General features: G+C 48.2%; 1 protein-coding gene and 1 non-coding gene across 2 annotated transcripts; both read left to right on the top strand.

Moving 5' to 3' along the window:
- The first annotated feature begins 608 nt into the window (after window positions 1-608).
- Window positions 609-1571, top strand: LOC119943777 (olfactory receptor 52D1-like). Its single transcript, XM_038764944.1, has one exon. It carries the CDS (start codon window positions 609-611, stop codon window positions 1569-1571), a length of 963 nt encoding a protein of 320 aa, XP_038620872.1.
- A 2176-nt stretch (window positions 1572-3747) lies between these two features.
- LOC119923805 lies at window positions 3748-3885 on the top strand. Its single transcript, XR_005448977.1, has one exon. It is a non-coding gene; the product is annotated as a small nucleolar RNA SNORA7 (small nucleolar RNA).
- Window positions 3886-13738: the final 9853 nt, after the last annotated feature.

Here is a 13738-nt window from a genome sequence, read left to right as displayed (position 1 = left end):
GTCAAGCAAAGGCCTACCCATTTCATTCCTAGCTTGGGCAGTGGCTAGCAAGTGGAAGGCAATCTGCTATAAGTCAAAACTCCCCTATGCTGGGCAGCAGCGGCATGGGAGAGAGTTGAAGGTGGAGACTCAAGCTTACTGGATGGAATGAGGCAGTGGTCAACCACTTCTGTGTTTTTACCAAGAAAACTCTTTGGATACACAACCAGGATGATTGCAGATGGAGGCGGGGCATTCTGGGAGAGATGTGTCCGTGGTGTCGCTATGGGTCGGAGATGACTCGACGGTATAAGACAACACTGCCTGGCAAATAATAAACGCTTAATAAATACCATAAAAAATGGAACTTACAGTCTACACAGGGAGACAGACATTAAAATAGATTTAGGGATGGGGAAATAGTAGGGTAAAAGCATATCAAAATAAGTAGTAAAGTGCTTAAGTGATACCCAGTCAAGTGCAGTGATTAAGGATTTCTGCTTTATGAGGAGGGAAATAAACAGTCCTTTGTGGGAAGTGAGAATGTTACCCTTCTGAGCCTGGTCCTCCTCATTCCCAGGGCCCAGACCTCCCTCGGTCAAAGGAGACGGAACCATCAGACTGGCACGATGGTGACTATCAACTGGACAAGCCTCCACCCCTCCACCTTCATCCTGCTTGGTATCCCAGGGTTGGAGTCCGCCCACATCTGGATCTCCATCCCCTTCGGCCTGGTCTACCTGATGGCCCTGCTGGGGAACTGCATCTTTCTTTGCCTCATTAGGACGGACCCCGGGCTCCACCAGCCCATGTACCTCTTCCTCTCCATGCTCTCTGCAGTAGACTTGATGCTCTCCACCTCTACTTTGCCCAAGCTACTCAGCCTCTTCTGGTTCAACGATGGGGAGATCTCCTTCGAAGCCTGCCTCACCCAGATGTTCATGATCCACTCGCTCTCCATCATGGAGTCTGGGTTCTTCCTGGCCATGGCCTTCGACCGCTACGTGGCCATCTGCGACCCGCTGAGACACTCTGCTATCCTGACCCACCCGGTCGTCGGGGGCCTGGGGTTGGTTGTAGCCTTCCGCGGGGTGCTTCTGCTTACCCCCTACCCCTTCCTGCTCAGGTGGCTTCCCTACTGTAGGACCAACATCATCGCCCACACCTACTGTGAGTTCATGGCCATCATCAAGTTGGCCTGTATTGATGCCAGGGTCATCCGGGCCTACGGCCTCATGGTCGCCTTCTTTACTGGCGGGCTAGACTTCCTGCTGATCATCTGTTCGTACATCCTAATTCTCCGGGCCGTGTTCCACCTCCCCTCCAAGGATGCCCGGCTCAAGACCCTGGGGACCTGCAGCTCCCACATCTGTGTCGTCCTGCTCTTCTACTTTCCATGCTTCTTCTCCTTTCTCACACACAGGTTTGGCCACCAAATCCCCCGCTACATCCACATCTTCGTGGCCAACATCTACCTCCTGGTCCCTCCCATGATGAACCCCATCATCTACGGGGCCAGAACCAAAAGCATTCGTGAAAGGGTCATCAGGGTCCTTATCTCCAAAAGGATTCCAATCTTCACCCAATCATGACAGCTCTGTTGGCAAACCTGGGATGTCACAGGCTTCCCCGTGCCCCACTCTTTTTCCAGGTATTTCCGGTTTCCTCCTCGGGGACCCAATTCCCATGTGGTCCCCTCTCAAGGCTGAAGCTGAGGCCTTCTTCACCTTCTCTGTGGACAAAAATATCTTCCAGCCTTGATTTGTGTTGTGGCCTCCTCTTCACCAACACTGCCAAACCTGTGCTTATAGTGAGGATCTCTTCTTTTTTTTTTTTTCATGGTAATTGTTAAGTGCTTAGTATGTATCAAGCACTGTTCTAGAGACTGGGGTAGATGCCAGTTTGTCAGGTTGGATACAGTCCCTCTCCCACATGTCGCATAGAGCTGCCTGCAAACAGTGTGGCTTAGTGGATAGAGCCCAGACTGGGGTGTCAGAAGGACCTGGGTTCTAATTCCACTCCACCACTTGTCTGTTGTGTGACCTTGGGCAAGTAGCTTCATTTTTCTGGGCCTCAGTTTCCTCATCTATAAAATGGGGATGGAGACTGGGAGCCACGTATGGGACATGGACTGCATGCAGTCTGATTATCTTGTACATATCCCAGCACTTAGTAAAGAGCCTGGCACATAGTAAGCATTTAACAAATACCATAAAAAATTTCAATTTATTATGTCTTTGTCTATTTTCTTCATACGACTGCTGATATCAGTTACACTGATCTGTTCCCTTACATTTCTGTTGAATATTTACAATCTGTACTTGCCTCTCTCCCACTTTAGATGGTCAGATCTTTGAGGGCAGGAACCACATATTTTACTTATACACACTTTTCTTTTTACCACAGAGCTAAAACAGTTCTCTTCATAGTAAAGCCTCAATAATTTGCCAAATGAAGGAAGGATTTGGGAGCCAGTGTCCTGGGGAGGGGGGCCCCAAGATATCCCCAGAAGGGACCCTCGTCCTAATTTGGGAGGCATGAGACAGAGGAAGCCCCTCACTCCTGCCCCAAGCAAGTGTAAGGACATGAGAAAAAAAAAGCCTATGGAGAAATGGTGTGGCCTAGTGGAAAGAGCACAGGCCTGGGAATCAGAGGACCTGTGTTCTAATTCTGTCTCTGCTACATGTCTGCTGAGTGACCTAGGGCAAATTTCTTCACTTCTCTGTGCCTTGGTTTCCACATCTGGAAAATGGGGAATAAATATCTGTTCTTCCTCCTTCTTAGGCTGTGAGTCCCATTTGCAACAGGAAATGCATCCAATCTATCTTGTGTGGCTCAATGGAAAGAGCATGGGCTTGGGAGTCAGAGGTCATAGGTTCAAATCCTGGCTCCACCAATAAGCTGTGTGACTTTGGGCAAGTCACTTAACTTCTCTGTGACTCAGTTCCCTCATCTGTAAAATGGGGATGAAGACTGTGAGCCCTACGTGGGACAACCTGATCACGTTGTATCCTCCCCAGCACTTAGAACAGTGTTTTGCACATAGTAAGCATTTAACAAATTCCATTATAATTATAATAATAATTATTATTATTACCCCAGCTCTTAACACAGTGCCTGGCATGTTGTAAGCACTGAACAAACATCACAATTATTATCCAGGAGAGCAGCGGCTCACTCTCCTCGTCAGCCTCCTGCTGCCTGGTCCTGGATCAGGTTAAAATAAAAAATAGGAACGATGTGCAAAGTGTTTTGGGGCAGAGTGAAATTTGCCATGCTTGTGGAACCCCTCCTTCAAGTGTTGCCTCTACTGACCAATCCCACAGCCCATCCAGTCCAAGACCTCTCAGACAATGGCACTAGGACCCTTGGAGGAACCGTGTGACAGCTGCCCCCCCCACCACGACCCTGGACCCTGTCCTCATGGTAAGGGGCAGACCATCCCCCAACCCCTAACTTTCCCATTAGGGATCCAGTATGGTCCACCCATCCACGTATCTACCCAAGCATCAGGACCCTGCTGTAACACCAGCTGCATGGCTTCCTGGAGGAGCAGATTACACATATTTACTCCCAATTGTGTGAAGGGGTATTTCCTCAGGTTCGTTCTGAACTCGTCACCCTCAAGCTTCAGTGGAGCCACTGGCCTTGGGGTGGGGAGCTTCAGCTCCCATGTTCGCTACTGTCTCTCCTGGTAGACTGTAAGCTCCTTGTGGGTAAGGATTGCAGTTACCACCTCTATATTATTGTACTTAATACAGTGTTTTTACCCTCTCAGAGTCATACCTGGAGAGTTTCTAGTACTCTACCAGTCTTGACCATGGGAGAGAGAGTCAAGCAGAGGTCTATCCATTCCATTCCTAGCTTGGCCAGTGGCTAGCAAGTGGCAGGCCATCTGCTACAAGTCAAAACTCATCTGAGCTGGGCAGCAGCGGCATGGGACAGAGTCAAGGGTGGAGACACAAGTTGACTGAGCGGAAGGAGGCAACGGTCAACCATTTCCATATTTTTACCAAGAAAACTCCATGGATACACTACTAGAATGATTGCAGATGGAGGTGGGCATTCTGGAAGAGATGTGTCCATGGCATTGCTATAGGTCAGAGATATCTCGATAGTATAAAACAAGGCAATACAGTGCTTTGCACAAAGCAAACGCTCAAAAATACCACTGCTTGATTACTCAAGATGGGATCTCCAGCTGGCCTGTTTTGTTCCAACCTGGTGAGAAGGACAAATTTGGTGAGAAGGACAAAGTGTGGACTGTAGTGAAGACTGGAACTATGGGGTGGGGGGCGGTCACTGTGGCCACAACTCTCACCGTTGGATTCTAAGCTGTGAGCACCCAAAACTCTGTTTTTCTAGCTCCGGTGCCCTCTGTTTTTTATTTTTATTTTTGTAGTTACCCTTGTCCTCATCATTTATGTTGTCTTTGTACTCTGAGTGCTTTATCTTTCCTTATGTCTCTGTTGCTATCCCCATTTCTTTCCTTTACACTTGGACTGTGAGCCTCCTGAGGTCTGGTACCACCTCTAATTCTCCCCTGTGTATTCATTCCCATCTTTTAGTAAAGAGATCTGCATTGTGGCCTGGTGGGAAGAGTACAGGCCTGGGAGTCTCTCCTCAACCTCCGCTTCAAGGCTCTCCATCTCCTCACCCCCTCCTACCTCACCTCCCTTCTCTCCTTCTACAGCCCAGCCTGCACCCTCTGCTCCTCTGCCACTAACCTCCTCACCGTGCCTCGTTCTCTCCTGTCCCGCCGTCGACCCCTGGCCCAGGTCATCCCCCGGGCCTGGAATGCCCTCCCTCTGCTCATCCGCCAAGCTAGCTCTCTACCTCCATTCAAGGCCCTACTGAGAGCTCACCTCCTCCAGGAGGCCTTCCCAGACTGAGCCCCTTCCTTCCTCTCCCCCTCGTCCCCCCAATCTTACCTCCTTCCCTTCCCCACAGCACCTATATATATGTATATATGTTTATACATATTTATTACTTTATTTATTTATTTTACTTGTACATATCTATTCTATTTATTTTATTTTGTTAATATGTTTGGTTTTGTTCTCTGTCTCCTCCTTCTAGACTGTGAGCCCACTGTTGGGTAGGGACTGTCTCTATATGTTTCCAACTTGTACTTCCCAAGTGCTTAGTACAGTGCTCTGCACACAGTAAGCGCTCAATAAATATAATTGATTGATTGATCTTATTTACCTCAGAGCTTAGTACAGTGCTTGGCACTAAGTGCTTTAAACTGCACTTACTATTATTACTACATTATTACTACAAATGTACTATCCATACATTTAACTCCCTTCTCAGGCCCCCTGTTCCTCCCCCTCCTCCATCCCTCATCCCCAATGATCTGGTCTCCTGCTTCATTAGTAAAATTAACTCCATCAGGTCTGAGCTCCCCAAAGTCACTTCTCCCCCTTCTCCAACCCCTCCGCTCTCAACCCTCTCCGCTACTCTCCCATCCTTCCCAGCAGTATCTTCAGATGAGATCTTCTCCCTTCTCTCAAATGCTACTCCATCCACCTGTGCTTCAGATCCCATTCCCTCTCATCTTATGAAATCTCACCTCCCTCCTCTCTTTAACTTCCATCTTCAACTGCTCACTCTCCACTGGTTCCTTCCCCTCTGCCTTCAAACATGCCCACATCTCCCCATCCTAAAAAAACCCTCTCTTGATCCCACTTCCCCTTCTAGTTATAGCCCTATCTCCCTCCTACCCTTCCTTTCCAAACTCCTAGAACGAGTCGTCTACAGCTGCTGCCTCGAATTCCTCAATGCCAACTCTCTCGTTGACCCCCTCCAATCCGGCTTCCATCCCCTACACTCCAGTGAAACTGCCCTCTCAAAGGTCACCAATGACCTACTTCTTGCCAAATCCAATGGCTCCTACTCTATCCTAATCCTCCTCAACCACTCAGCTGCCTTCAACACTGTGGACCTCCCCCTTCTCCTCAACACACTATCCAATCTTGGCTTCACAGACTCCATCCTCTCCTGGTTCTCCTCATCTCTCTGACCATTAATTCTCAGTCTCCTTTGCTGGCTCCTCCTCCCCCTCCCATCCCCTTACTGTAGGTATTCCTCCAGGGTCAGCTCTTGGTCCCTTTCTGTTCTCTATCCACATTCACTCCCTTGGTGAACTCATTCACTCCCGCAGCTTCAACTATCACCTCTATGCTAATGACATTCAAATCTACATCTCTGCCCCTGCTTTCTCTCCCTCCCTTCAGGCTCATGTCTCCTCCTGCCTTCAGGACATCTCCATCTGGATGTCTGCCTGCCATCTAAAACTCTAATATGTCCAAGACTGAACTCCTTATCCTCCCTCCCAAACCCTGCCCTCTCCCTGACTTTTCCATCACTGTAGACGGCACTACCACCCTTCCCGTCTCATAAGCCTGCAGCCTTGGTGTCATCCTCGACTCTGCTCTCTCATTCACCCCTCACATCCAATCTGTCACCAAAACCTGCTGGTCTCACCTCCACAACATCGCCAAGATCCTCCCTTTTTCTCTCCATCCAAACCGCTACCCTGCTGGTTTAGTCTCTTATCCTATCCCGACTAGATTACTGCATCAGCCTCCTCTCTGATCTCCCATCCTCCTGTCTCTCCTCACTTCAGTCTATACTTCACTCTGCTGCCCGGATCATCTTTGTGCAGAAATGCTCTGGGCATGTTACTCCCCTCCTCAAAAATCTCCAGTGGCTGCCTGTCAACCTACACATCCGGCAAAAACTTCTCACTCTCTGCTTCAAGGCTCTCCATCACCTCGCCCCCTCCTACCTCACCTCCCTCCTCTCCTTCTCCAGCCCAGCCCACACCCTCCACTCCTCTGCCACTAACCTCCTCACCGTACCTTGTTCCCACCTGTCTCGCTGTCGACCCCTGGCCCACGTCCTCACCCTGGCCTGGAATGCCCTCCCTCCACACATCTGCCAAGCTAGCTCTCTTCCTCCCTTCAAAGTCCTACTAAGAGCTCACATCCTCCAGAAGGCCTTCCCAGACTGAGCCTACTTTTTTCTTTCCTCCTCCCCATCCCCTCCACCCTACCTCCTTCCCCTCCCCACAGCACTTGTGTATATATATTTGTACAGATCTATTGCTTTATTTATTTTACTTGTACATATTTACTGTTCTATTTAGTTTGTTAATGATATGCATATAGCTTTAATTCTATTTGTTCTGATGATTTTGACACCTGTCTACATGTTTTGTTTCGTTGTCTGTCTCCCCCTTCTAGACTGTGAGCCCATTGTTGGGTAGGGACCTTCTCTCTATATTGCAGACTTGTACTTCCCAAGAGCTTAGTACAGTGCTCTGCACACAGTAAGTGCTCAATAAATGTGATTGAATGAATGAATGGAGCTCAAAGTCTTTATCCCTATTTTACAGGTGAGGGAACTGAGACCCAGAGAAGTGAAGTGACTTGTCCAAGGTCATATAGCAGAAAAGTGACAGAGCTGGGATTAGAACCCAGGTCCTTCTGAGGGCTTAATAATAATAATAATATTGATATTTGTTAAATGCTTACTATGTGCCAAGTACTGTTCTAAGCACTGGGGTAGATACAAGGTAATTAAGTTGTCCCATGTGGGGCTCACAGTCTTAATCCCCATTTTACAGATAAGGTAACTGAGGCACAGAGAAGTGAAGTGACTTGCCCAAAGCCATACAGCAGTAAAGTGGTGGAACCGGGATTAGAACCCATGACCTTCTGACTCCCAGGCCCATGCTCTATCCTCTGTGCTGCTTCATCCTCAGGGAAAGGACTTCAGGAAAGGACTTTGAGGATCAGCATGGGCTAGGGGAAACAGTGCAGGACCAGGAGTCAGGAGACCTGGATTCTAATCCCAGCTCTGCCAATTGTTTGTTCTGTGATTTTAGTCACTGGGGGAAAAAAGAGCCCTGTTTTGGCCCCCGGCACCAATCTGGGGACTGCAGTGGTGCCTGGGTGAAAGGGCAGGAGGGGCCCAGTTTTGAACCCGCCATCAGCACTCCTATCAGTACTTCCTCCTCCTCCTGTTCCAGGCACCCACAGTTCCACTGGATGGGCAAACATCCTGGTAGGGATTTGGGACCCAGCCTGCCTCCTCCCACATTCCCCTTCCTCTCTACATTAGCTCCTGTGTGAGTGACAGGGAGGAGCTTTGCACATAATCCAAAACAGCAGATAATCCAAACAATGCCAGCCAGAGTGGGCAGCTCAAGTTTGAGCCAGGCAGAAGAGAAAGGGAGCCCGAGGTGCTCATCTGCCTAGTGAAGCAGTGTGGCTTAGTGGATAGAACACCGGCCTGGGAGTCAGAAGGACCTGGGTTCTAATCCTGCCTCTGTCACTTGTCTGCTGAGTGACCTTGGGCAAGTCACTTAAATTCTCTATGCCTCATCTGTAAAATGGGGATTAAGACAGTGAGCCCTTTGTGGGAGGGGGACTGTGTCCAACCCAATTACCTTGTATCTGCCCCAGTGCTTAGTACTGTGCCTGGTACATAGTAAGCTATTAACAAATACCATTATTATTATTATTATTATTATGGGTGCCAGCCTGTGGGCAGAAAGGGAGTGGAGCTTTGAGGAGGGGAGCGAGCAAGTCATCATGAAAGGGGGTGGGGATTGAGCATTCACTACAGTGGGGCCTGTATTAAGTGCTTGGGAGGTGGGACAGGCAAGCTTCAGGGAGTCAAGGGGGCAGCGTGAAGCAGTATGGCCTAGTGGATAGAATACGGGCCTGGGAGTCAGAAGGACCTGGGTTCTAATCCCAGCTCTGCCACTTATCTGCTGTGTGACTGCGGGCAAGTACTACCTTCTTTGGACCTCAGTTCCCTCATCTGTAAAATAGGGATTAAAACTGTGGGTCCCATGTGGGGCAGGGACTGTGTCCAACCTTGGATCTACCCAAGCCCTTTTTTTGTAGTGGCATTTATTAAGAGCTTACTATGTGCGAAGCACTGTTCTAAGCTCTGGGGTAGATACAAGGTAATCAAGTTGTCCCATATGGGGCTCACAGACTTAATCCCCATTTTACAGATGAGGTAACTGAGGCACAGAAAAGTTAAGTGACTTGCCTAAAGTCACACAGCTGACAAGTGGTGGAGCCAGGATTCGAACCCATGACCTCTGACTCCAAAGCCCGGGCTCTTTCCATCATCATCAATCGTATTTATTGAGCGCTTACTGTGTGCAGAGCACTGTACTAACTGCTTGGGAAGTACAAATTGGCAACATATAGAGACAGTCCCTACCCAACAGTGGGCTCACAGTCCACTGAGCCATGTCACTTCAAACAGTGCTGAACACCTAATCCTTAACATATGTCATCTTCATCAGAGAGACTCACTTTTGGGGCACTCAAGTGCTGTTCAAGAGATCTGAGGTCTTACAAGAGACTTGGGGTCAGGGAGGCTGTGAGTCCAGCCCAGCAACTGGGAGGGAACAAGGGCTTCCCTTAATGATAACTGTGGTCTTTGTTAAGCTCTTACTGTGTGCCAAGCACTGTACTAAGCACTAGGATACATACAAGATAATCAGCTTAGACACAGTCCCTGATCCACCTGGGGCTCACAGTCTAAGAAGGAAGGAGAACAGGTATAGTTTTTGTAAAGCACTTGCTATGTGCTAGGTAGTGTTCTAATAATAATAATGATGATGATAGTATTTGTTAAGCACTTACTATGTGCTAAATACTGTTCTAAGCACTGGGGGAGATACAAAGTAATCAGGTTGTCCCACATGGAGTGCACAGTCTTCATCCCCATTTTACAGATGAGGGAACTGAGACCCAGAGAAGTTAAGTGACCTGCCCAAAGTTACACAGCTGACAAGTGGCAGAGCTGGGATTAGAGCCCACAACCTCTGACTCCCAGCCTGTGCTCTTTCCACTATGCCATGCTGCTTCTCGCAGGTTCTAAGTGCTGCGGTAGGTACAGGTTAATTAAGCTGCACACAGTTTATGTCTCACATGGGCTCACAGTCTTAATCCCCATTTTACAGATGAGGTAACTGAGGCACAGAGAAGTTAAGTGACTTGCCCAAGGTCACACACTAGACAAGTGGCAGAGCTGGGATTAGAATGCAGGTCCTCTGACTCTCAGCCAGGCCTGTTCTCTATCCACTAGGCCACACTGCTTTCCTTGGAACACCAAAGGAAGGGGAGGGCACTAATCCATCATCACACCCGATGGAATGGATGGGTAGGAGAAGACAAGGACTTAGGCCAATTGAGAGAGCCAAATGGGACCATAGCAGCCACAGAGGTTGGGCAGGAGGAGGCTGGTAGTGGGGAGTCAAAGGAGTTAAAGAGCCCCTTCTCTCCCTCCCCTGTGTTGCCAGCTCTTCTTTTTGGGCTTATGAAATCTTGATCCTGGGATTGGTTACCAATGACAAAATCTCTTTGTTGACATCATCTCTAGCCTGTGAATTTGTTGTGGGTAGGGGGGTGTCTGTTGTTGCATTGTACTCTCCCAAGGGCTTAGTACAGTGCTTTGCATACAGTACGTGCTCAATGAATACTACTCAATGAATTGAATGAATGAATCATCCCCGTCTTCATTGTTGTCTTTTGTTTATTTTTTAATTGTTGTCCAGTGCCAGTGAAAGGGCAGGGGGCGGGGGGCGGGGCTGTGGGGAGTGTTGTCGAGAAAGTGGTGCCAGCTGAATTCCAGGAAGGAAACCACAGCCCACTCCAGGGGATCCAGGGTTCTGCCCACGCAGTGATCGAGCTGAACAGCCCTGACCCCCCTGCCCACCTGGTTGAGAAGAGGGGGCAATCTGAGAGTGTGGACCACCCACTGGCCCAGGTGTGAGTAAAGAGTCATGCCTCCCTGCTTGTCTGTCCATGTTCTGGGCTGGGGGCATCAATGGGCCAGCCCAGCTACAGGGGAGGTGGGCAGCCGGCCAGAGGGCTGGGCACACCCTGGGACCGGCTTGGCGGGGGGAACATCGATCTGCTGGGGGAGAGTTCCAGGAAGCACCATCTCTCTGCCCCCTTGTCCTCCAAGCCCCTGTCCACCCCTCTCCCAGCCGTGCATGAATGCCTGGTTGGTATGTGAAGTGTGGTCAGACTCTCCTCTTTAACCATATGATGCCTGGCTGGAGGGCATGGGAACAGCAGCTCTGCAGGGCAAAGACTATGCCCTCTCTGGTGCCAACACCTCCACCTCCCCCTGCCCCCTCTCTCCTTCCCCCGTGTTGCCAGCTCTTCTTTTTTTGCTTACAAAATCTCAATCCTGGGTTTGGTTACAAATGACAAAATCTCCTTGTTGACATCATCTCTAGCCTGTGAGCTTGCTGTGGGTAGGGATGCATCTGTTGTTGCATTGTACTCTTCTAAGCACTGAGTACAGTGCTTTGCACACAGTAAGTGCTCAATAAATACTAGTAAATTAATGAATCTTCATTGTTGTCTTTATTATCAACCTAAACTGAGCTCCCACTGTGTGTAGAGAGCTGTATTGGGCCCTAATAATAATAACTGTGTATTTTTTAAGTGCTCTATGCCAAGTACTGTGTTAGGTACTAGAGTGGATAAAGCAGCATGGCTCAGTGAAAAGAGCACAGGCTTTGGAGTCAGAGGTCATGGGTTCAAATCCCAGCTCCACCAACTGTCAATTGTGTGACTTTGGGCCAGTCACTTAACTTCTCTGTGCCTCAGTTACCTCATCTGTAAAATGGGGATTAAGACTGTGAGCCCCCTGTGGGACAACCTGATCACCTAGTAACCTCCCCAGCACTTAGAACAGTGCTTTGCACATAGTAAGCACTTAATAAATGCCAATATTATTATTATTATTAAGATAATCAGAATGGATGCAATCCCTGTCCCTCAAGGGGCTCACAGTCTAAGTGGGAGGAAGAGCAAGTATTGATCAAATTCTCATTTTACAGATGAGGAAACTGAGGCCCAGAGAAGTGAAGTGACTGCCGCAAGGTACTCTCCCAAGCACTTGGTACACAGGGTTCTGCATACAGTAAATGCTCAATAAAGACAATTGATTGATAAGATCACGCAGCAGGCAACCCATAGATCTGGGGTTAGAACCCCTGTCCTCTGACTCACAAGCCTCTGCTCTTTCCCCTAGGCAATGCTGCTTCTCTAATGTGTGCAGTCAGTCAATTCTATTTATTAAGTGCTTACTGTGTGCAGAACATTGTACTGAATGCTAGGGAGAGTACCTTGGGGCAGTCACTTCACTTCTTCTGGCCTCAGTTTCCTCATCTGTAAAATGAGAATTCGATCAATACCTGCTCTCCCTCCCACTTAGACTGTGAGCCGTGGCTCAGTGGATAGAGTGCGGGCTTGGGAGTTAGAGGTCATGGGTTCTAATCCCGGCCCTGCCACTTATCAGCTGTGTGACTTTGGGCAAGTCATTTAACTTCTCTGTGCCTCAGTTACCCCATCTGGAAAATGAGGATTAAGACTGTGAGCCCCATGTGGGACAACCTGATTACCTTGTATCTCCTCCAGTGCTTAGAACGGTGCTTGGCACATAGTAAGTTCATTCATTCATTCAATCATATTTATTGAGCACTTACCGTGTGCAGAGCACTGTACTAAGCGCTTGGGAAGTACAAGTTGGCAACATATAGACAGTCCCTACCCAACAGCGGGCTCACAGTCTAGAAGGGGGAGACAGACAACAAAACAAAACATGTTAACAAAATAAAATGTGTGGAGGGAGGGCATTCCAGGCCAGGGGGAGGACATGAGACTTCCTGACTCCCAGTTCTGTGTCATCTGCTCTTCATTTTTCATCTTTGCTTTACTTGTAACCTGTTTCAGCTGCTCAAATATCTATTAGCAGCAATAAAGCAAGAATGTTTTCAATCCAGAAAATGAAGCAATCTGCATCTGCTGAAAGACCCATCAATGGATAGCCTGGGACTTGGATAAAACCTTCTTAGTTCATATGGCGTCTTCATAATTGTGTTGAAGCAGCACAGGAAAGTCTTCCCTTTCTCCATTGCCTTAAAGAAAAGTTTTGCATAACTATGAAAATCTGGATGCTGAACTTCAGATAAGACTAATTATAAATTATCAGTAAATGATTAATAAATAACAAAATTATTATTATTATTATTATTATTACAACACACTCATTTCCCACAATTAACTTACAGCCTAGAGCAGGAGACAGACATTCATATTAAATAAATTAGTACTTTGGGGTAGACATGGGGGAATGAATAAAGGGAGCAAGTCAGGGTGATGCAGAAAGGAGTTGGAGAAGAGGAAAGTTGGGCTTAGTCAGGAAAGACCTCTTGGAGGAGATGCACCTTCAGAAAGGTTTTGAAGAGGGGGAGTGTAATTGTTTGATGGATTTGAGAGGAAGAAGGGAGCTCTAGGCTGGATTTGGATGAGAGGTCTGTGGCAAGATTGAGGCACAGTGAGAAGGTGCCTCCAAAGTGGCACTTAGATGAGCGAAGCATGTGGGCTAGGTTGTAGTAGGAGAGTAGTGAGGTGAGGTAGGAGGGGGCAAGGCAACTCCTCAATGGTGAGGAGTTTCTGTTTGATGCGTAGATGGATGGGCAACCACGGGATGTTCTTGAGGAGTGGGGAAACATGGCCTGAATATTTTTGTAGAAAAATGATCCAGACAGCAGAGTGAAGTATGGACTGGAGTGGGGATAGACAAGAGGCACGGAGGTCATCAAGGAGGCCAGTACAGTAATCAAGGAGGGATAGGATAAGTGACTGGATTAAGTGATAGCAGTTTGAATCGAGAGGAAAAAGTGAATTTTAGCGATGCTGTGAAG

The sequence above is a fragment of the Tachyglossus aculeatus genome, chromosome 2, assembly GCF_015852505.1.
Source record: "Tachyglossus aculeatus isolate mTacAcu1 chromosome 2, mTacAcu1.pri, whole genome shotgun sequence".
Lineage (NCBI taxonomy): Eukaryota > Metazoa > Chordata > Mammalia > Monotremata > Tachyglossidae > Tachyglossus > Tachyglossus aculeatus.
Note: the sequence above shows the minus strand (reverse complement) of the source record. Positions and strands in the feature narration are given on the sequence as shown.

Excerpts from the sequence above, each read along its gene's own strand:
- LOC119943777 (XM_038764944.1), top strand. The coding sequence starts at position 609 with ATGGTGACTATCAACTGGACAAGCCTCCACCCCTCCACCTTCATCCTG.